This window comes from Cricetulus griseus, assembly GCF_003668045.3.
Source record: "Cricetulus griseus strain 17A/GY chromosome 1 unlocalized genomic scaffold, alternate assembly CriGri-PICRH-1.0 chr1_1, whole genome shotgun sequence".
Classification (NCBI taxonomy): Eukaryota; Metazoa; Chordata; class Mammalia; order Rodentia; family Cricetidae; genus Cricetulus; species Cricetulus griseus.
Window position 1 is genome coordinate 139,511,463 of NW_023276807.1, and position 20,163 is coordinate 139,531,625.

General features: G+C 43.6%; 1 protein-coding gene across 1 annotated transcript; it reads left to right on the plus strand.

Moving 5' to 3' along the window:
• The first annotated feature begins 14,472 nt into the window (after nt 1–14,472).
• Nucleotides 14,473–19,817, plus strand: Slc10a4 (solute carrier family 10 member 4). Its single transcript, XM_027390692.2, has 3 exons — nt 14,473–15,059; nt 15,690–15,900; nt 19,305–19,817. The coding sequence occupies exons 1-3, from the start codon at nt 14,473–14,475 to the stop codon at nt 19,815–19,817; spliced, it is 1,311 nt and encodes a 436-aa protein (XP_027246493.1).
• Nucleotides 19,818–20,163: the final 346 nt, after the last annotated feature.

The following is a 20,163-nucleotide window of genomic DNA, read 5'->3' on the forward strand; positions in this document are numbered from 1 at the left end:
CCCACGGTAATTAAATACAGGAATCAGCAGTACCAGTGTCCCCTGCCTTGCCAGTGTTCTCATCTCAGTCCTCAGTCCAACCTTTAGTCCCTGCTTTCCCCTCCCCCATGGAGATTTTAATTTCGTTAAAACGTTTTTTGCCGCAGCTGTGAGTCAAGCAGCCCGGCAAGCCGCGGAAACACAATGTCATTTAATATTCCAGCCCACAGCCCAGACAGTTGCACATCGGGTCATTTGGAACAGCGCTCTTGAGACTGCTTTATTTGACAGTGATTGGCAACACCCTGCTGTTGGAAAACACCGGTCACGTTCCCAGCAATAGCTCAGCTTTCAGAACCAGACCACAAACAGAAGCCACATTCACAGACATGACTGTGGTCCTCGTGCGACAGTGTAACAGTAAAGCCACACTCTTAAGTCCCTCGAGCTGGTTGGATCTAAAAACCCATCTATTTCCCACCTGGACTGCTGCAATAGGTACTCGCTGTGAGGCAGCTGTAGGCTTGAGCATGGCACGCCTCCTGACACAGCTCTTTGGAGAAAAGTGGGCTCAAAAGAGTGTCTGTAGGTCTGGGAAACCAAAGGCGATGTCCCCAGAATCACAGGGCAAGCAATGAGAGTTAAGGGGATCACAGAGAGAGTGAGTAAAGTTAAGGGGTGAACTGGATTTTCTGGATTGAGAATAAGGAGTGTATGCCTGTCCTACCAGAGTGGGAAGAGATGTAGGGAAAATAACTCCTCCTTCCTGCCAAGTTCATAGCGTGTGTGATGGGTTTGGGGTTCAGGTGACATTTGGGGCTAGAAATGTACATTGGGGATCAATAGTTACTGTTTGTAGTAAAAGCCATGAAATCACCTAGTCAAGTACTCAGAAGAAAGAGCTCGGGACTAAACCCCGGGGTTAATGAAGGTTACAGACAAAGCTTAAGAAAGGGCACACAGGAGGAGGAAGCCTGCAGAAGCCAGAGGACCAGCCAGGCTCAGAGCAGCCACTGTGGCAGCAACCCACTTCATCTTCTTTTCTTTTCTTTTCTTTTCTTTTCTTTTCTTTTCTTTTCTTTTCTTTTCTTTTCTTTTCTTCTTGTTTGTTTTTTGTTTGTTTTGTTTTGTTTTGTTTTGTTTTTCTTTTTCTTTTGGGTGTTCTGGGTTTGGTTTTGGTTCGTGCTTTATTCTGTTTGTCATGCCTGACATTCATCCAGATGAATGAATGTAGATTTTGTCTAGTTCGGTTTCATCTTGGAAATGAGAAGAGCAAAGCTAAAAATTGTGTGACTTGTTTAGGAATTTCTCCTGTGGTTGGGGGTGGGCTTATTGGTTAGGAACACTTGTTACTCTTACAGAGTACCCTGGTTTGATTCCCAGCACCCACATGATAGCTCACAACTTTTTCTGATCCCAGGGGATCAGAAGCTGTCTTCTGGAATCCTCGGGCACCAGGCACACACATAGTGCACATATATACATGCAGACAAAACACTCATACACATAAAATAATAATAAAATAAAAAGAAATTTTCCTGATCTCTTTAGTTATACTGCCCTATGTCTAGAACTTATATATCTTTTAATAAATCATCATTTTCCAAATCAGTTTGGTCTTTTGAAAACTTAACATCTTTACTTTGATTTTAAAACTATATTCTTTTACTTTTTTCTTCTTTCCTTTTTTTTTTTTGTTTTTGTTTTTTATAAGACAAAGGCTTTCTATGTAGCCCTGGCTATCCTAGAACTCACTATGTAGACTAAGCCTCAAATTCAGAGATCCACTTGCTACTCTGCCTCCCAAGTCCTGGGACTATGCTTTTTTGTGTGTCTTATATTTTTTCTTTGTATCTGTAACTATGTATTAATTTTGTTTATTTTCAATATCTAACCAAATTATCTGTGTAGTGAGGCCCTTGGGACCCCAAGCCAGGTCTGCCTATGTCTGCTAGCCCTTGCTGGTAATGAGTTAACTTCTCATGTTGTAACTGCTTAGGGGAACAGGAAGGTCTGGGTTTAGGGCATGGGCTGTTTTTGTTTCTTAGTTCTGGTGCTCCCAGGAGATGATAGTGATAGAAATACAAGTATATGTGCTGTTTGTTTGTTTTATTTTGTTTTGTTTGAGACAGGGTCTCTCTATGTAGTCCTGGCTGTCCTGGAACTTGATATGTAGACATCCTCCTGCCTCTGCCCCTGGAGTGTTGGGATTAAACATTAGTATGTATTCTAATTTCCAAACCATGTCAAGATAGGCCAACACAATGGCTTTTAACTCTTGAAGTAGAGCCATGATAGACTTCAAACATCACTTTTTGTGGCAGAACTGTGTACATCCTTGTTGATGTCAAGGTTCTAGCATGACAGTATTGAAAGAGAAGGCAGGAGAAATTTCTATTTTTAGTTCTTGCGGCCTACAGTAAACTAACCCCAGCACTCCATTGGGCTACAATGAAAACTTCCCAGAGAAAATATTTTCTTTTTGTGACTTATGAACTTGTGCCTCTTGATCAATTTTCTGTTGGTGCAATGAAGCTCTTAGGACTGAGTACCTGATGAAGAATGGGAATTCATCTGACTCCTGGTCCCGGAAGCTGGGAAGTCCAAGAACATGGCATCATGGCAGGATTTCCTGACCTAATCTGACTCTAACTCTTTCCCAAAGATACATTATTCCCTTCAGATACATTAACTTATAGATAATGAGATTATATTTGCAACACATGAAATCTTAGGGGACACATTCAAATCATAGCTCTGATTCCAAACATAAAGGAAAAAAATAATTGTCATTTCTCTGTGCTTATAGGTTGATTTCCTTTTTCCTATTCCAATCTTTTACTTTCCCCCCCAGTGTTATTAGTTCAAATTAGGAACAAGCTTGCTTCACATGTCAATCCCTTCTCCCTATCCTTCCCCTCCCCCAACCCTCCCTCCCAACCCCCTACCTGTTCTCTACCCCACCCACCCTCCACTCCCCAGGCAGGGTAGGGTCCTCCATGGGGGCTCCCCAAAGTCCACCACATCATCCTGGGCCGGGCCTAGGCCTTCCTCCATGTGTTCAGGACGAGAGTTCCCTTCATGTGGCATGGGCTCTCAAAGCCACTGGATGAGGGCTCTGGGTAGGGGTCAGGCCAGCCCAGTCGTTTACTTAAACATTTTGATGTTTCATTTTTGTAGGGGTTTTTGGTGTTGTTTTGTTGTTGTTTTTTGTTTTGTTGAGTCAGGGTCTAGTTAGGCTAACCTAGAACTTGAGATCTTCCTGCTTCAGCCTCCCATGTGCTGAAATGTTAGCTAAGGGAGTGATTTCCTTGGTTCTAACCTTGCTGGATCAGTACTGTATTGGTTGCATTTCTGACTGCTGTGATATGACAAATGCCTGGCCAAAGCAGTTTAAGGGAGGGGGGAAGGAAAGGTTTATTTAGGCAGAGTCTTATGGGAAGTCAATCATGGCAGAGAGGGCATGGCAGCGGGAACAGGAGCCTTCTGGTCAAGTGTCTGTAACGAAGCAGAAAATGAACTTGAGATGGCTCAATGACTGACAGCACATATGGCTCTTCCAAAGGACTCAAGTTTGATTCCAATCACCCATATTAGCTGGTGTGCAGCCATCAGCAACTCCAGCTGCAGAGGACCTGACACCTCTGGCCTATTCAGACGCCTGCACTCACATGCACACAACCTCACAGAGGTGCACACACACAAAATAAAAAAAGAAAAAGAAACTAATAAAAGTAAATCTTCTGAAGGTAAAGAAGAAGAGGAGGAGGAAGGTTATTTGTGTTCATGTCTGCCCAGCCCATGGAATGGGGCCATCCACACACCCCACCTCTTTTTTTTTTTTTTAAAGGAATTTTTGTTTTGTTTTGTTTTTTCTGAGACAAGTTTTCTCTATATAACAGTTCTGGCTGTCCTGGAAATTGTTCTGTAAGCCAGATTGGCCTTGAACTCACAGAGATTCACCTACCTCTGCCTCCCAAGTGCTGGGATTAAAGAGATGTGCTTATTTTATATGCATTGGTGTTTTGCGTGCATTTATATCTGTGAGAGGGTGTGTGTTAGGGTTTCTATTGCTGTGAAGAGATACTATGACCATGTTGACTCTTATAAAGAAAACATTTAATTGGGGTGACAGTTTCAGAGGTTCATGACAGGGAGCATGGAATCATGGAGGCAGATGTGATGCTGGTAGCTGAGAGTCCTACATCTTGCAGGAAGTCAACTGAGACACTGGGCAGTATCTTGGGCATAGGAAACCTCAAAGCCTGCACATACAGTGACATACTTCCTCCACCAAGGCCATACCCACTCCAACACACCTCCTAATAGTGCTACACTATGAGATTATGGGGCCCAATTCTATTCAAACTTTCACAGGGTGTCAGATCTTGGAGTTAGAGTTACTAGCTGTCATGTGGGTGCTAGGAATTGAACCTGGGTCCTCTGGATGAGCAGGTAGTGGCTCTTAACTGCTGAGCCGTGTACACATGCACATAAATAAAGTGATAATAGTAATAAATCTTGGTGGTACACACCTTTAATCCCAGTACTCTGGAGGCAGGAGTAAGCAAGTCTCTATGACTTTGGGGCCTGCCTTATCTACACAACAAGGTCAGGGTTATGTGGAGAGATCCTGCCTTGACAGAAAAGTCAATTCCTTTCTTCCTCTGCATAAAGCAACAGAATATAAAACAGCCCAATCCAAAAACTTTAGCAAAGTCCAATTTTAGACAGAGGAAATATTTCTACTAGTAAGCCTTGAAAGGATCAGTGGACATTTTCTATAAATGTTTACGCCAAATACTTTAACATCCTGCTGGGACTTTGTAGGTACTAGTTTTTGCTGGTCAATTTATCAAATGACAAATCTCCCCTTCTACCTTCACCCCCTCTGAGATGGTCTCACTGATGTAGCTCTTGCTGGCCTGGAGCTAGCTATGTAGACCAGGCTAGCCTTGAATTAATTGAAATCCACAGTCCTCTGCTTCCCTAGTGCTGGGATTAAAGGAAAGCGCCATCATGTCCAGACAACTAGACTTTGTGCTATTTGAAGGAAGTACATGAAGTTTCTAGAAAATTCCTCTAAAACATGCATCAAGATCAAGTTGAAATTTCAGGTTAAACTATAGGTGAAAAGAAGAATGTGTTAACCAGGCAACAGAAGATTAGCAGAGGAGGGAAGAACAATGGACTCTTATTTAGAGTAAATGCTTGCTCTTACCTCACTGGGCACATACGTGAGAGGCACAGGGCTCCTCTCAGACACACTTGGGGATAGCATGAAAGGAGGCCTGGGTTCAATCACATCTCCATTGATGGGCTAGGACATGTCCAATTGAATCTTATGATTTGAGAGATGGGAGTTTTCCAAAGCTGTTGTGTAAAAATGGAACAAATGGGATTAGCTGGGGAAGTCAAGAAAGAGTACAAAGCTGAAAGCAAGGACTTCCAGACACCAAGACGATCTCAGTCAGAGATAGGACTATTAGCAAGACACAAGAGCTTTCTGTGAGCTCTCTGTATTTGTAATGGCAATAGCATCCTTGGGGATGGAAGACCATTCCTTTTAATGATGGATAAAGCTAGTAGCAATACTAACTGTGCAGCATCTCAGTAGAGCTCATTCCCCACCCACCTTGCCATGGGAGTTTGAGGCTATGGTCCACAAATATAGGTTACCTTGAAATCACTAAAATACCTTTTGGCTTCCAAATATTACTTGTGACATTCCTGGATGCAGAATTCCTACTTTTTTCCTTTTCTTTTTTACCACTTAGTGAAAATGGTCTTCCTTTTATGGTGTCATCTGGTTCCAACTTGATCTAGTTTGGCTAAATGGTGAATATTTAATATCAACAAAACTTGAATGGTGAGGAATGTTGTTGGAAAAGGCCAGACCAGGCATTTGGTGTGTCGTGCACTTTCTCAGCTCCCAGGGATTGTCATGGCTTAGCATCTAGAACAAAGATCTAGAAATGCTTTCTGTGTAGCTGACTGCAAGCTGGCCCATTTACCTGTTACTGGGGAAAGAATTTCATTGTGGAATTTGGGGGGGTGGTTGCATTGGTATGCATGTCCAAAGAATTCTCCAGAGTGATTTTATCTGCATAGGGGTTTCTCTACACAGCTGACATCAAATTCTAAGCTGTACTTGTATCACCCTGTGTTTTGTGCAGCTGGGCACAGGAGAGCATGGGGAGGGGCAACTCATCAATAATGACTAACAACTCTGTAGGCAGGTACTTTAGGAAGAAAGTGGCTTTTTTGTTTGTTTTTATTTTGACTTTTGAGACAGGGTTCCCTGCGTAGTCCTGGAACTCACTCTGTAGATCAGGCTGGCCTGGAACTCACAGAGATCTGCTTGCCTCTGCCTCCCAAGTGTTGGAATTAAAGGTGTGCTACACTTTGCCACCGCCTGGCAAGAGTGACTTTTGTTTCCACTTTGTGTTGAGAATTTCTGGAGGAATAAGTCCCTCTCTGAACAAAAGATGCATTTCCCAGGAGAATGGAGGAGGTCTGCTCAAAGCAAAACAACTGACATCAGTACATTTGACTGACTACCAGATCTGCAGTGCCTCACAGCGGAGGTGAAAGTCCACAAACATCCTCTGTTCTGCTATTCTTGGGTCTCATGTCCCTTCATTGTTCCTTCCTGTGACTCTCTCCAAGGCTATCTAGTCCCCTTTGGAACTGTGGCCACTTCTGTTATCATGAAAATTCCAGTTCACTTCATTCCTGAACTGCTGTCTGTTCCAGTATCTGTGTGGCTCATTGGCTTCCTCAAATCCACCAAACTGGAATTTGGCCACAAAATGTGCAACCCTGCATTGTTGACCAAGCCAGAGTCCCCCTCACATGAGACTTCAGCCCTCACTGCCTTCTCCTCATGACACCAGAAGCATCCTAACTTAAGGTATGTACCTCTTTGCCCATCTGGAGTGTCTCCTGAAATGTAGGTTTATTTTCTAACTGCCTGGAGGCTGCCATCCTCCTCCAATTTTCTAATGTCATCTGTGTCCAGGTGAGAGTGCCAAAAGGATATGCTCACATTAAATAGCACATTTGCTGTTCACTTGAAGTTCAGATTTAACTGGATACCCCCCCACACACACACACAACAACAACAACAACAGCAACTGTGAGATGACTGCTGTGGTCCTTTGATGTGGCCTCTACCTGTCTTGTCTACTGGGTCACCCCACCATTCTCCACTATATTTTAATGAATACAGTTCACCATGAGCTGCCATTCCAGGTCCTCTCTGTCTTAAAGTCTTCACACTTTCATACCAGCTGCCTAGAGATAATACAGTGGTCTAATGTTTCAAGTGGGCACATGTGGCATCCGTGCCTCAGCTAAGTCTAAGTATCGGGCTTAGTTAAACGCAGAGATGTCCAGCTTGTGCTTCGTGCGTCTTTCCATCTTTATTCCTTTGCCCTTTTCCAGGGAGAGAGCAGCCTTATATACACTTACAGCACAGTGGAAGAACCCCAGGTGGAAGAGCTTGTGGAGTAAGAAAGAGCTCGTGTTTTCCCAGGTGTAGTGGGGCAAGGCCGGGTCTATAAGCCAGGACTAGAACACAGGATGCACCTGTGGTTATTGACTGACAAGCAACTCACAGAGACCCTGTGAGGGCTGGGACCCAACAGGCATATACTTCTTGCACGTAGAAAACAGTCTTTGCTTAGGGCTATTGTTAGCTGGTTATTAAGGTAGAATTAGCATTATTAGAAAGTGACATTTATTCTGTAAAACAGACTTAATAAAAAATCAAGTATAATCAGTGTGCTGTGTTGCAAACCAGTTAAGTGCAACGTTCCTGTCACTTCTCCAATCTGATAGGTCTCTATTAAAAGAATGCCACTTTGTCAGATAGGTGGGTCAGTGGGTGAAGTCACTTGCCACCAAGCCTGATGGGTTTGATTCCCCGGATCCCACATATGGAGGGAGATAAGCAACTCTCACAAATTGTCCTCTGACATCCATAGGTGGGGCATGGCACGTGTTCCCCTTCCCCAAAATAAGCATGTAACTTAACAATTTAGAAAAGAATGCCTTCTAGTGGTTGTAGGACAGTGGTAGAATGCTTGTGAACCATCCATAAGAGTTCCTGAATTTGATCAGCAACATGGTTAATATATACCTGCATACACCATACACACACACACACACACACACACACACACACACACACACACAGGGGAGGGAGGGAGGGAGGGAGGGAGGGAAAGAGGGAGGGAGAAACAAGAGCAGATTGATAAAAGACAGCCACTCAACTTGTGTCCAGTCTGATTCATGCCCCTTCAGTGAAGTTTTTAAAACATATCTGTTATCCCTCAAAACACAGAGTGTACCCACTATCCTTGTTTATTTCAAACAGCTTCTTTGAGGGAGTGGCAGTGGTGTTAGAGAGAGGGGAAGAAAATATAGAAATATAAAAACCACCCATTATCTAATACACTCTGATATATATTGCATAACCTTTTTATATATGCCTATATATGAGAACTTTTAAAGACATTGGGCCAGATTGTCCATAACTTTTCTTTTCACGTCAGAATGTATTTTGTGACCCTTAGTTTCATAGTATTCCATTATATGAATGAAGAATAATTTAGTCAATCAATTACATGCTGTTGGGTATTTTGGCTGCCTCTATTTATTATGTTTTCATGTTCTTTATGCGTATTTTAAAAAGCTAAATGATTTCTGAAAACTGACAAAAGATATAATTTACTAGAAAGTATTCTTGTGTGTTTGTGGTGAGAGACAAAATTATTTGGATGTTTGTGGAACCCAGAAGATGGTATCAGTCTCCCACTGGACCTGGAGCTCATCCATTCAGCGAGGCTAGCTACCCAATGCACTCCACAGAGCCTGCTATCTCTGCTCCTGACTGTCTCCCACCCAGCACTGGGGTCCATGCACTGCCCAGCTTTTACATGCATGCTGGGTATCCAGACTCCTATTTTTATGCTTGCTCAACAGGCTCTCTTCTGACTGTCCCTATGGTAAAGTATTTCTATGATTAAACAGACAAGGGTTGACTTCATTCATAAATGCAGAATCTGAAGCTTTAAAAATGAACTGGAGGTGGTAGAGAAATGGCTCAGAGGTTAGGAGCCCTGGCTGCTCTTCCAGAAGACCTGAGTTCAATTCCCGGCACCCACATGGTGGATCACAGCCATCTGTGGTGGGATCTCATGCCTTCTTCTGGCATAAAGATATACATGCAGATAGAGCACTTGTATGCATAAATAAATAATTTTTTTTTAAAAAAATGAACTGGCAAAGGTTCTCGAAGCAGCAACCTCAGATGCTGGAAATGCAATGGTAGACACTCAGATGCCTGCTGGTGGCCATTCAGTAGATAACAACTTCTATGGGCAACTTAGTTTCTATCTCCCAACATCCCTTTTTCTTCCCTCTGTTAACAGCATTCCACATTCCCCCATAGCCCTGTGAGGAGTCTCCTGGCATCTTCTGAGTCTCTCATCTTGAGGGATGATGAGACTACTCCCAAGCTTGAGTAAGCATGTTTGTTCCCTAGCCACATGATTGACTCAAGCATGGACTCTCAGGACCTTTGGGGGCTGGAGGTACCACTGAGAAGAAGCAGTGACTCTTTTTGCAGCCACATCTAAGCCAGTAGCAGGTAGCTGAGACTTGCGGGGCTTCCTGTAGAGGAAATAGAAGTGAAAATGAAGATGCCCAGAGCTGGGGGATGGAAAGAGTCAGGGATCCCAGCTCTGGGATTGAGCCACACACAGAGGTTAAATTTCCATGAGTCAGTAATCTCTTCTCATCTTAAACTAATTTGTGTCAGCATCCTGGTACTTTACCTGAAATAGTCCCGATTCTAAAGACTGTCCAGAAATTGAAATATGTATACAAACCTCCCTAATGCATATGTTTAAGGTATTTACTAGCATGTAAATACATACATATTTGTGGGCTTATAATTTTTAATTTATCACTTCAGACAGTAGTGGTTTCTTCTTCTCTCATTAACTATTCTCCTAAATGTTTTGGACCCTTTGGAATCAGAAAAGTCAATAATCCACCCCCCCCACACACACACACAAAAGCACAAACCTGGAAAAGCAGATGGCATTTTGGTAGAACCCCAGGTTCATCCATGGACTAGATTAAGAACTCTCAGGGGCTGGAGAGATGGCCCAGTAATTAAAAACACGTGCTGCTTTATCAGAGGACCTGGGTTCACTTCCCAGCACCCACATCAGGTGGCTCACACTTGTCTATAACTCCAGCTCCAGGGGACCCGACATCCTCTGGCCTTCAAGGGCACCTCCATGAACAGAGAGCACATAAATTAATCCAGGTGCACGCACATACAAAAAGAAAAATAAATAATACAAATTAAAATAAACAAAGAACTCTGGTTGTCGAGGTAGGGTGGTTGCTTCATGGTAGATAGAGCCCTTACTTAGCATGTGTAAGGCACTGGGTTTGATCTCAGGCACCACAAAAAAGGAAGAAAATGCCAGTTGCAAAGCATGATACTTAGTTGTCTGCATAACAACTTCTGGGTTACTGTCTCCTAGTTCATATGACTACAAGCCAATGCATGTAGAAAGAAGCACTGGCATCCAGTTGTGTGTGTGTAGCTCTGCAAACTCCTTGTGAAGTCAGATGTAAAGATGAAATGAGAGACTCTGGAGAGTGCACCACACACATTAGATGCCCGTGGAGTGTTCACTTTTGTTTTCAATTCCCTGATTGCTTCCTTGGGATAAACAACTGGAGACAGAATTACTGGGTCAAACTGGATACATATTTGTAGGGCAGGTGTCATCTACCACCAAGTTTTCTTCTAGAAAAGAAGAGCTCACAAGATGAATGTGGAGCTGGTTGCAGCATACCCCCGCTCCCTCACATAGTCTTATTCATTTGAATCTTTGCCAATGCTAAGAAAAACTTCCTCGAATTGCTACCGCTTGATTTATTTGGCTATAAGTGCATATGAGTGTTTTCTGTAAGTGCAACTGTGTTCCATCTTTTGGTCTTGTGTGTATTCCTTTCGTTTGCATTTTGTCCTATTGCACTTCCTCCCCCCCCCCCCCCAGTGCTGGGCATTGAACCCAGGACCTTGTGAGTGCCAAGTAAGCATTCTATTACTGACTATTTCCCGGCACTGTTTGTTCTTAGGAATATGTAAAACTGCCTTGTAAATTACTGGTATTAGCTCTTGACTTTATATACACTGAAAGTGTTTCTCTTGTTTCATAATTTGCTTTTGATTTTTAAAAAAATCTGATTTCCTTATATCAAAATTAATTTTTTTAGATCACTGTATCTCCAGATTGTCCCATTAGGATCATTCCCTTTACTTCTTGATTTAAAAGATGCTTTCCGTTCAAGGTGAGATAAATTCTTACTAATATTTTCCCTATATTTTGTTTTTGTCATTACTAGTACTAACCCTCAGTCTTAGTTTTGGAACAAGCTATGATAATAGTCTTGCCCCCAAATAGTATCCTCTCTGAGTTCTGTGTATATTTCTCCATTCTGACTGTTCTTTCTCCTGGAGTGGACCAGGCCTGCCTTGGTGGCAGTGAAAAGAAAGAACAGTAGAGGTGGATGGGAAATGGCCCAAGCCATCTCACCACTGCTCTCCTACCTAAAGGCTGAGCTCAGTCTACCAATCATGGAAGTGTCCCCTCCACAGTGAGGTGGTCAGAAAGAATCAGGCAGGCAGGGGCACTGTTGTACTTTACACTGACAGCAGCCACCGCAGGAGAGGTAACAGCAGATCTTCAGGGGCCACAAAGCCCCCACAGCTGTAGCCTGAGCAGGATCCTGGAGCTTTTCATTCCCAGCCCAGACCTTTCTGTTTTCACTCTTCACCCATTGTACAAATTGCCTCCCAGATTTCTCCCCAAGCCCCAAGAGGAACTGGTTGGTCTGCCCGTAATTACCGCTTATTTGATTTGTGGGTTTTAATATCTTTTACATGAGGGGGAGGCATTCTAAAGCAAACAGGCGTGGTGCCTGATCAACTGAGCCCCAGCTGCATCCTCTGCCACGTGTTCTTGGCTCATCTCATCCCGTGGCTTAAGAACGTAAGCCTGTGTTGCTGACCTTTCCGTCACTAGAACACAATACCCGAACTAACTTACAAAGGGAAGGGATTCATTTGGGTTCATCATATTGGAGGTTTCGGGCCATGCTTACTTAGACGTATTGTGCTGGGGGCTCTGATGAGGTGCATATCATGGTGGGAGCAGACAGTGGAGTCAAACTCATCTTGTGGCCAGGAATCAAAAAAGAGTTAGCAAGGGATGGGTTCTCACAGTTCCTTTTGCAAGTGCTCTCTCAGTCACTTAAAGAGCTTCCTATAGGCCCCATCCTCAATACAGCGCCAGACTCGGGGTGGGGGGGCATTCAAGACCACAACTATAGCCGGGTTCAGTAATACCATCCCGTCTTGTGATAAAATGGCACCGCCTGGATGTATTCTACTTTTGGGCAGTATACATCATCACACGTCTGTCTTTGACCCTCGAAGGCCTTGAGAACTTAAATATTTCTCATCACAGCCACACCCTTCAATGATGTACACAGTAGATGCATCTTTCTGGAGTTTAGTATCTTAGAAAAGCATGAGGACATGGAGTGTTCCTAAATGTTTGCTGGAGTTCTTGTATGAATTTTGTCTTCATTTTTCATATTCTCTGCCAATTTCCATGAGCCTGGCAAGGAAGGGATGGAAACACCGGGGCTTGGGGCATCACTGGGCAATGGAGGCTACCTTGTCTCTCTGGGAAAGGGACAGGAGTCACTTCTTTGAGGGGAAGAATTCATTGTTATGGACACCCCGGGGGTATTCCCTCCTCTGTAAGAGATACACTCTGTGTAGAAAAGTGCCTTCCCTTTGACACACACAGAGTGATGGGCTCCACCTGGCTCCATCTCCATTCCTAGGAAGCCTGATTTGTTTGGGGATTAGCCTGTCTGAAGGCAAGAATCTCTGCATTTTGTTTCTTTTCAGTTCTTTAATCCCCGTGTTGAGATTTGACTCACAACACTTCATAAATCTGTGACCACAGAAACGTCTTCTCCCTGCTTGCAGATGACGTCTTTAAAATTTTAAAAATGTTATAAGCATTGATATATATATATATATAATTATATTATAATATATATGAAAAACCCTTGCAAATAAAAATTCACATACCAAAACAAACCAGAACCAAAGGCTATACTACTTAGCCAACAGTTAGAATAGGCATTTGCAACTGAAGCGGTCAATGGCGTTCTTAGCACACATTTTTTTTTTTTTTTCATGGAGACTTTTCTCAGCCCATTGAGCCAGGTACTTGTGAGATACTAGGGGAAGCTGAGATGTCCTTTTACCTCTGATTGCAAGGTTTAGGCCATGGCACAGGATAACAGGATGGCAACAAGTAATTGAATATTTCAAAATGGGGATTGGAGAGGATTCAGTGGTCCTAACAAGAGACATTGCAAATGTGTGCCTCCGTGTCTATAATCTGGTCATTAGCATCGTGTATGTGATTAAAATGCTATACACAATAGATATGTACTATTGCAGTGTGTCTATTAAAAATAAACACCTCTCAGTGGGGTTTGTAGACAGAGTATCCAGCCCACAGGTTTGCCCTGATTCTGAAACAGCACCAGGCTTTTTTTAAAAAAAGATCATTACTATTGCTGTTTACTCTGAGACTGAATATAAAATCTTAACATTTTCATTTGCACATTCAAGCCAGATAAGATAAATGTTGCTGCTTCCAGACTGGCTCACACAAGCCAGGCCCCTCTATGCCTAGAGCTGCAGACTTATGTGTACTTAGATTAAGCATTTTTTTCCATTCGATGAGTCTGGCTCTCTAGATTTCATTACCAAAGAGGCCGAGTTCTGGTGTGCGACTGCTGGGCAGGGTGGCTAAAGATAATTGTGTACTATGTATTTGGAGAATCTAGAGGAAAGCATTAGGAATGTTTTCATCATAAAAAAAAAGTTGAATGTTGAAGGAGATACATTCAACATGATTTGACAAGCGAGTACATATATCCAAACATCCCTTGGGACTTCGTGTTCAAATTTAACATTTGAGCTAGAAAAAATATTTTAAAAATTAAAAAGAAAAAGAGGCAGGACCACCAGAGAATTTGATGGGCTGCCAGGCCTGGTCTCCTCCGCCCTCTTGGGCTTATGTCGGGTCTTTGTTCCGCCCCTGGCTGTGCTGGTACAGAACCACTTAGCTGTGATTAAAAGGAGGGGACCGGGCGGCAGGGCGGGGCCTGAAGCACGGGCGGCGACAGGGCTCGGGCTGTGCGGTGTTCAGTGCCAGCCGCTGGGCGGCATGCACACGGGAGCGAGGACCAGCTTGCTGCACCGACGCCGCGGGGACGCCTGACCAGACAGGTTGAGGGGACCGCAGGACCGAGGGAGGAGGCACAGCCGGGGACAGTCCCCGCAGACCGAGCCTCGGTGGCGAGAGCGCCATGGACGGCCTGGACAACGCCACCCTGCTCCTGGACGCGTCCTCCATGCTGCCGGACAACTTCACCCTATCGCCCAACGCCAGCAGCCCAAGCACTGGCACCCTCTCGCCTCTCGATGTCGCCTCCAGCCCCGGCCCCGGGTTCAGCCTCGCTCCCAGTCCAAGCATGGGCTTCAGCCCCGGGCCCACCCGGGTCCCAGAGCCCACGAGCAGCAGCCTCGCGGGCGGAGTGGCAGGCCAGGACTCCACCTTCCCCCGGCCCTGGATCCCCCAGGAGCCTCCGTTCTGGGACACACCACTCAACCATGGGCTGAACGTGTTCGTGGGAGCCGCCTTGTGCATCACCATGCTGGGGCTGGGATGCACCGTGGACGTGAACCACTTCGGGGCACACGTCCGGCGGCCCGTGGGCGCGCTGCTGGCCGCGCTCTGCCAGTTCGGCTTCCTGCCGCTGCTGGCCTTCTTGCTGGCCCTTGCCTTCAAGCTGGATGAAGTGGCTGCTGTGGCGGTACTCCTATGTGGCTGCTGTCCTGGCGGAAATCTCTCCAACCTTATGTCTCTGCTGGTGGACGGTGACATGAACCTCAGGTATGGTCTCTTTCTCACCCCAACCCACAGAGTTCACAGCGAGAGGAGTGTGTGGAACTGTTTAGGATGCAACCCTGAGGAGGGAAGGATAAAGAGGAAGACATGGAGGCTTGGCTTTGAAATCTTGGCGGACACTTAGAGGTTGTGTGTCAATAGGGGAGGATTTAGACCTGGACCTAGCCGTTTAAAGGCCCTAGGATTTCACGCACAGCCCCTTTCCGGAGGGCCAGGGCATTAGTTCATGTCTCTAGTAACTGGAAGGCAAAGAGAAGAGAGAAGCTAGGACTAGAACAAAATGCAAAAGGCCAATCAGGACTAGAGTCCCATAAAGAAAGTAATTGAGTTTTATTCAGCAAGTAGCACCCACCAGCTTCAGCGTTGCAGGGTATTTGGTAGGATTAAAAGAAAAGGTTTCTTTTCCTCAGAATGAGTCAGTTTCCAAGCTTTATGAAGCCCAGGGTAGCCGTCCTGGGTCCTGGATCCTAGGTCATTGTCTTGCCTGGGATAGGTGTTTCCATCTCGGCTTGCAGTGCCCCCTCCTCTCTTTCCCTCTACGTTTAACAGTCAGGAAAGACGTGGCTGGCCCTTTGGCTCAGAGCCTTTCTGACTTCTGTTCACACCTTTTTGCAGCATCATCATGACCATTTCCTCCACGCTTCTGGCCCTGGTGTTGATGCCTCTCTGCCTCTGGATCTACAGCCGGGCTTGGATCAATACCCCTTTGGTGCAGTTGCTCCCGCTAGGGGCAGTCACCCTGACTCTCTGCAGCACTCTCATTCCTATTGGTCTGGGCGTCTTCATTCGCTACAAATACAATCGCGTGGCTGACTACATCGTGAAGGTAAGGTCTCTCTTCCCTTCCAGCGGTACCTCCCTGGAGTCTGGTTTCTGAAGAGTAGCTGGCATGCATGCTAGGAGGTTTGGAAAGCAGGGGAAAGAACAAAAGGGACATAACAAGTTTACGTTACAAGCCTAATTAATGACAAGCTTAACGTCCTCAGGGGGATAATAGGTCTAATTAAGTCACAGCTAAGGTTGGGAATAAAGGTGCAGGCTATAATCCTAGCATTCAGAAGCTGACACAGGAGGGTCTGGAGTTGGAAACCATTCTGGGTTACAAGACCCTGACCCAACCTCTACCCCTCAAGCCAAATCTCTAAAAATATTTATATTATGATTTATAACAGTAGCAAAATTACAGTTATGAAGTAACAACGAAATAATTTTATGGCTGATGTTCACCAAAACATGAGGGTCACAGCATTACGAAGGTTGAGAACCACTGCTCATCTGAAAATTAACAATTGTGTTTAAGATATCTTTTAGTAGTCACAGTGGGGAAACATACATGGGGACATAGTGCAATCAAATGGCAAGCATGGCAGGGCATAGAGGCAGGAGCCTTTAAACCAAGCACTTGGGAGGTAGAAGCCAGCAGATCTCTGTGGGTTTGAGGCCAGCCTGGTCTACATGAGTTCAGGACAGCCAGAGCTACAGAATGAGAACCTGTATCAAAATAAACAACAACAACAACAACAACAAAATGGCAAGCATTTCCCACTAACTGAATAAAACTAAAATTCATAGCAGATTAAAATATTCAAAACATTTTATGATACATTAATATATTTTCAACTGGAACTCTAATTCTGAGGAAACAAAAACCTGAAATAGGTACCCTTAAATATCTTAATTTAAAAAGTTGAAATTAGCAGGATATTGTGTCAATATAATAGAATACACATAATGTTGGTCTTAAAGCATAAAATAAAACTGGGTCCTGGACAGTGTATATTATATTGTCGTTTCTCTTTCCTGTTGCATTATTTTATATGGTTTTTTTGAGTTAATGAAATGATGAGAGATTACTACTATTAGGGAATATTTATAACATTGCTTTATTCTATTTCATTTTTTTTCTTTGGTTTTTTGAGACAGGGTTTCTCTGTGAAACAGCCGTGGCTGTCCTGGAACTCATTTTGTAGGCCAGGCCAGCCTTGAACTCACAGAAATCCACCTGCCTCTGCCCCCCAAGTTCTGTCTCAAAAAAAAAAGAAAAAAGAAAAGTGAAAAAAGAAGAAAATAGGAACAATGTTCATTTTAGGAAGTAAGCTAAGATACACAGCTAACTAAAGTACAGAGACCTGTTTCTTTAGACAAGAAAAAAAAGATCGATTTCAGTATTAAAATTATGGAGACTTCAGAATATAGGAACCTTTTGTTTTACTTTAACTTATTTTCTACCTATAGAGAGGAGCCAACTTTCCCTAGTAGAGAGACAAAGGGTTCAATTCTACATACAGATCCAGCTCCAAGTGAAAGAAATCCTATACAGTAACCAATGTAGAGTATAACAAAGCCTACTTATATGTATACAGTATCTCCATAGATGGTCTTGAGATGCATTTAGTTAGCTCAACCATTCAGCTACTATTTTATTATGAACTCAATGGCACTTATCATAAAAATTAAGCGATTCCAAGGAGCAAGACAATCAATGAGGAACTTAGGATCTAAAAATAGAAGAAATGGGGATGGAGCGATGGCTCAGAGGTTGAGAGCACTGACTGCTCTTCCAGAGGACCTGAATTCAGTTCCCAGTACTCACATGGCAGCTCACCACTGTCTGAAGCACACAAGTGGTTACAAGTGTACACACAAGCAAAGTGAATATATATATATATATATATATATATATATATATTATATAATTAAAAAATAGAAGAAATGTGTTAAATACAATAATCATGGCAAGTTGCCCTCACTAGAAAGATAAGGCTACTATAACCACTAAGCTTTTGCAAACACTTAAAATGAGCAGTCAATCCCAGTGCCCATATGACTTTTTCATCTTTCTTCCTTTTAAAATTTTAAACTGCTCACAGGAACTTCGTAGATAGAACCTCAGAGTGCAGAACTGGAATTCCTGTTGTTGCTTTCAGTATGATAAACAGTTTGAAAATTAATAAAGGTACTGATTTGTAATAGTTCTCTGCCAGTTGTGCATGTATTTTTATATACCTTAGGAAAATATTTCAATATCTTCTAGAGTAGAATTTTTGATCAGCCTAGATCAATTGAAAAAATTTTCCCCTGAGAGAGGGTTTTTCTGTGTAGCTCTGACTGTCCTGGAACTCACTCTGTAGACCAGGCTGGCCTTGAACTCCAGATCCACCTGCCTCTGCCTCCCAAGTGCTGAGATTAAAGGGGTGCACCAGCACTGACCACTCAATTTTAAATATTCTTCTCAAAAGAGCATCAATTCTATGTCAACCCCAGAGACTCCAGCAGGATTACCTCTCAGAGAGGCAGAATTTACTCTTCTGCTCTCTTGGATCACAAGTGCCTTCACACCCCATGGGAGAACAACCTAACCACCTATCTGAAGGTGACTAGGCATTTTTAGATTTCTTCATGTCTATGCATCCTCTTTTACTTGAATGAGTGAAATGTACTAGTCAGAAAAACAAGAGGGCACATTTTACCCAGTCGTAGCAGTATACCTAAAATCTCCCTATTGTAATACTTCCTAAGAATCGTTAGAAACTTACTCAGGAGATTTTTTTTTTTTTCATGGACAAATTGAAGAGTGGAGTTGCAGAATTGCAAAGAATTCACCATATCTTACACTTACTGTTTTGATCATTTTTCCATATTGTTAGCCATCTTTGGAACTATACTTTGAAAGTTAAAAATATCCTAAACTAAACTAGTTTTCATTGTAAACTTAACAGCCTTTTATCTCCTGTAAAATGAGAGAGAACTAATTTCATGTGGAAAGCCCAGGGTTCAGGAGAGGCAAAGATTACGTTGTCTAGTTTAGTCCTCAGTCCATAGCTGGTTTCTTGGGCTCAATTCTAACTGCTCCATTTTGAAGAGGAGTGCCAGTAAATTAAACACACGTGCAGAGTACTAAACATTGTATGACCCAGGCTAAGATGCTGAGAAAATCTGCGTAGAAACACTGTCCCCTGATTATTGGTTTATCATTGAAAGACTTTAAGAAGGAGTGGACTGTTCTTAAGTTGCTCCAGCCAAGGCAACTGCCACAGCTTAGAAAAGGTAAATTGTCACTGGATATCAGGCCAGGCCACTCAAGCAATTATGTCTAACATGGAGTTCCAGCCTTTGGTCACACTCTGTCAGTGGCCTCCATTTTGTGTAGGAGGTACTATTTCCCTTGCCTGAATTCCTCCTCAATAATGTCAGTGCTGATCGGTTGCCTGCCTACTTTTCTCTTGTCAGGTTTCCCTGTGGTCTCTTCTAGTGACTCTGGTGATTCTTTTCATAATGACTGGCACCATGTTGGGACCTGAACTGCTGGCAAGCATCCCAGCAGCCGTTTATGTGGTCGCCATTTTTATGCCTCTGGCAGGCTATGCCTCGGGCTATGGCTTAGCTACTCTGTTCCATCTTCCACCCAACTGCAAGAGGACTGTATGTCTGGAAACAGGAAGTCAGAATGTGCAACTCTGTACTGCCATCCTCAAACTGGCCTTCCCACCACGCTTCATAGGAAGTATGTACATGTTTCCACTGCTTTACGCCCTTTTCCAGTCTGCAGAAGCAGGGGTTTTGGTTTTGATATACAAAATGTACGGAACTGAGATACTGCACAAGCGAGACTCCCTGGATGAAGATGAAGACACAGATATTTCTTATAAGAAATTGAAAGAAGAGGAAATGGCAGACACCTCCTATGGCACAGTGGGAGCAGATGACTTAGTAATGATGGAAACTACCCAGACCTCCCTCTGAACGTGAAGATACCAGGAGCCTCCATTTGGCTGAATTATCACTTCCTATTTATGACCTGTGGTAGCGCATATGATTCACTTCCAGGATAAAGATGGGTTCACATTTCGTGTAACAGATGTGATCTTCCCGCTGTACTGTTGTATCTCAGTATTAACCATGTGTTTTTACAAATCACCAATCAGTGTTCCAATATTGCTTGCACCTGGGTCAGCTAAAGTGCACCTCGGCTGGTTAAGCGTGCTGTTCAGTTTTTGCCATTTCCACCGCCGTCGCTACAGATAGGCACTGTGCTAGAAAAATGGGATTGGAAATGTATATGTCTGGTGCATATCTGAGTAAAATAGTA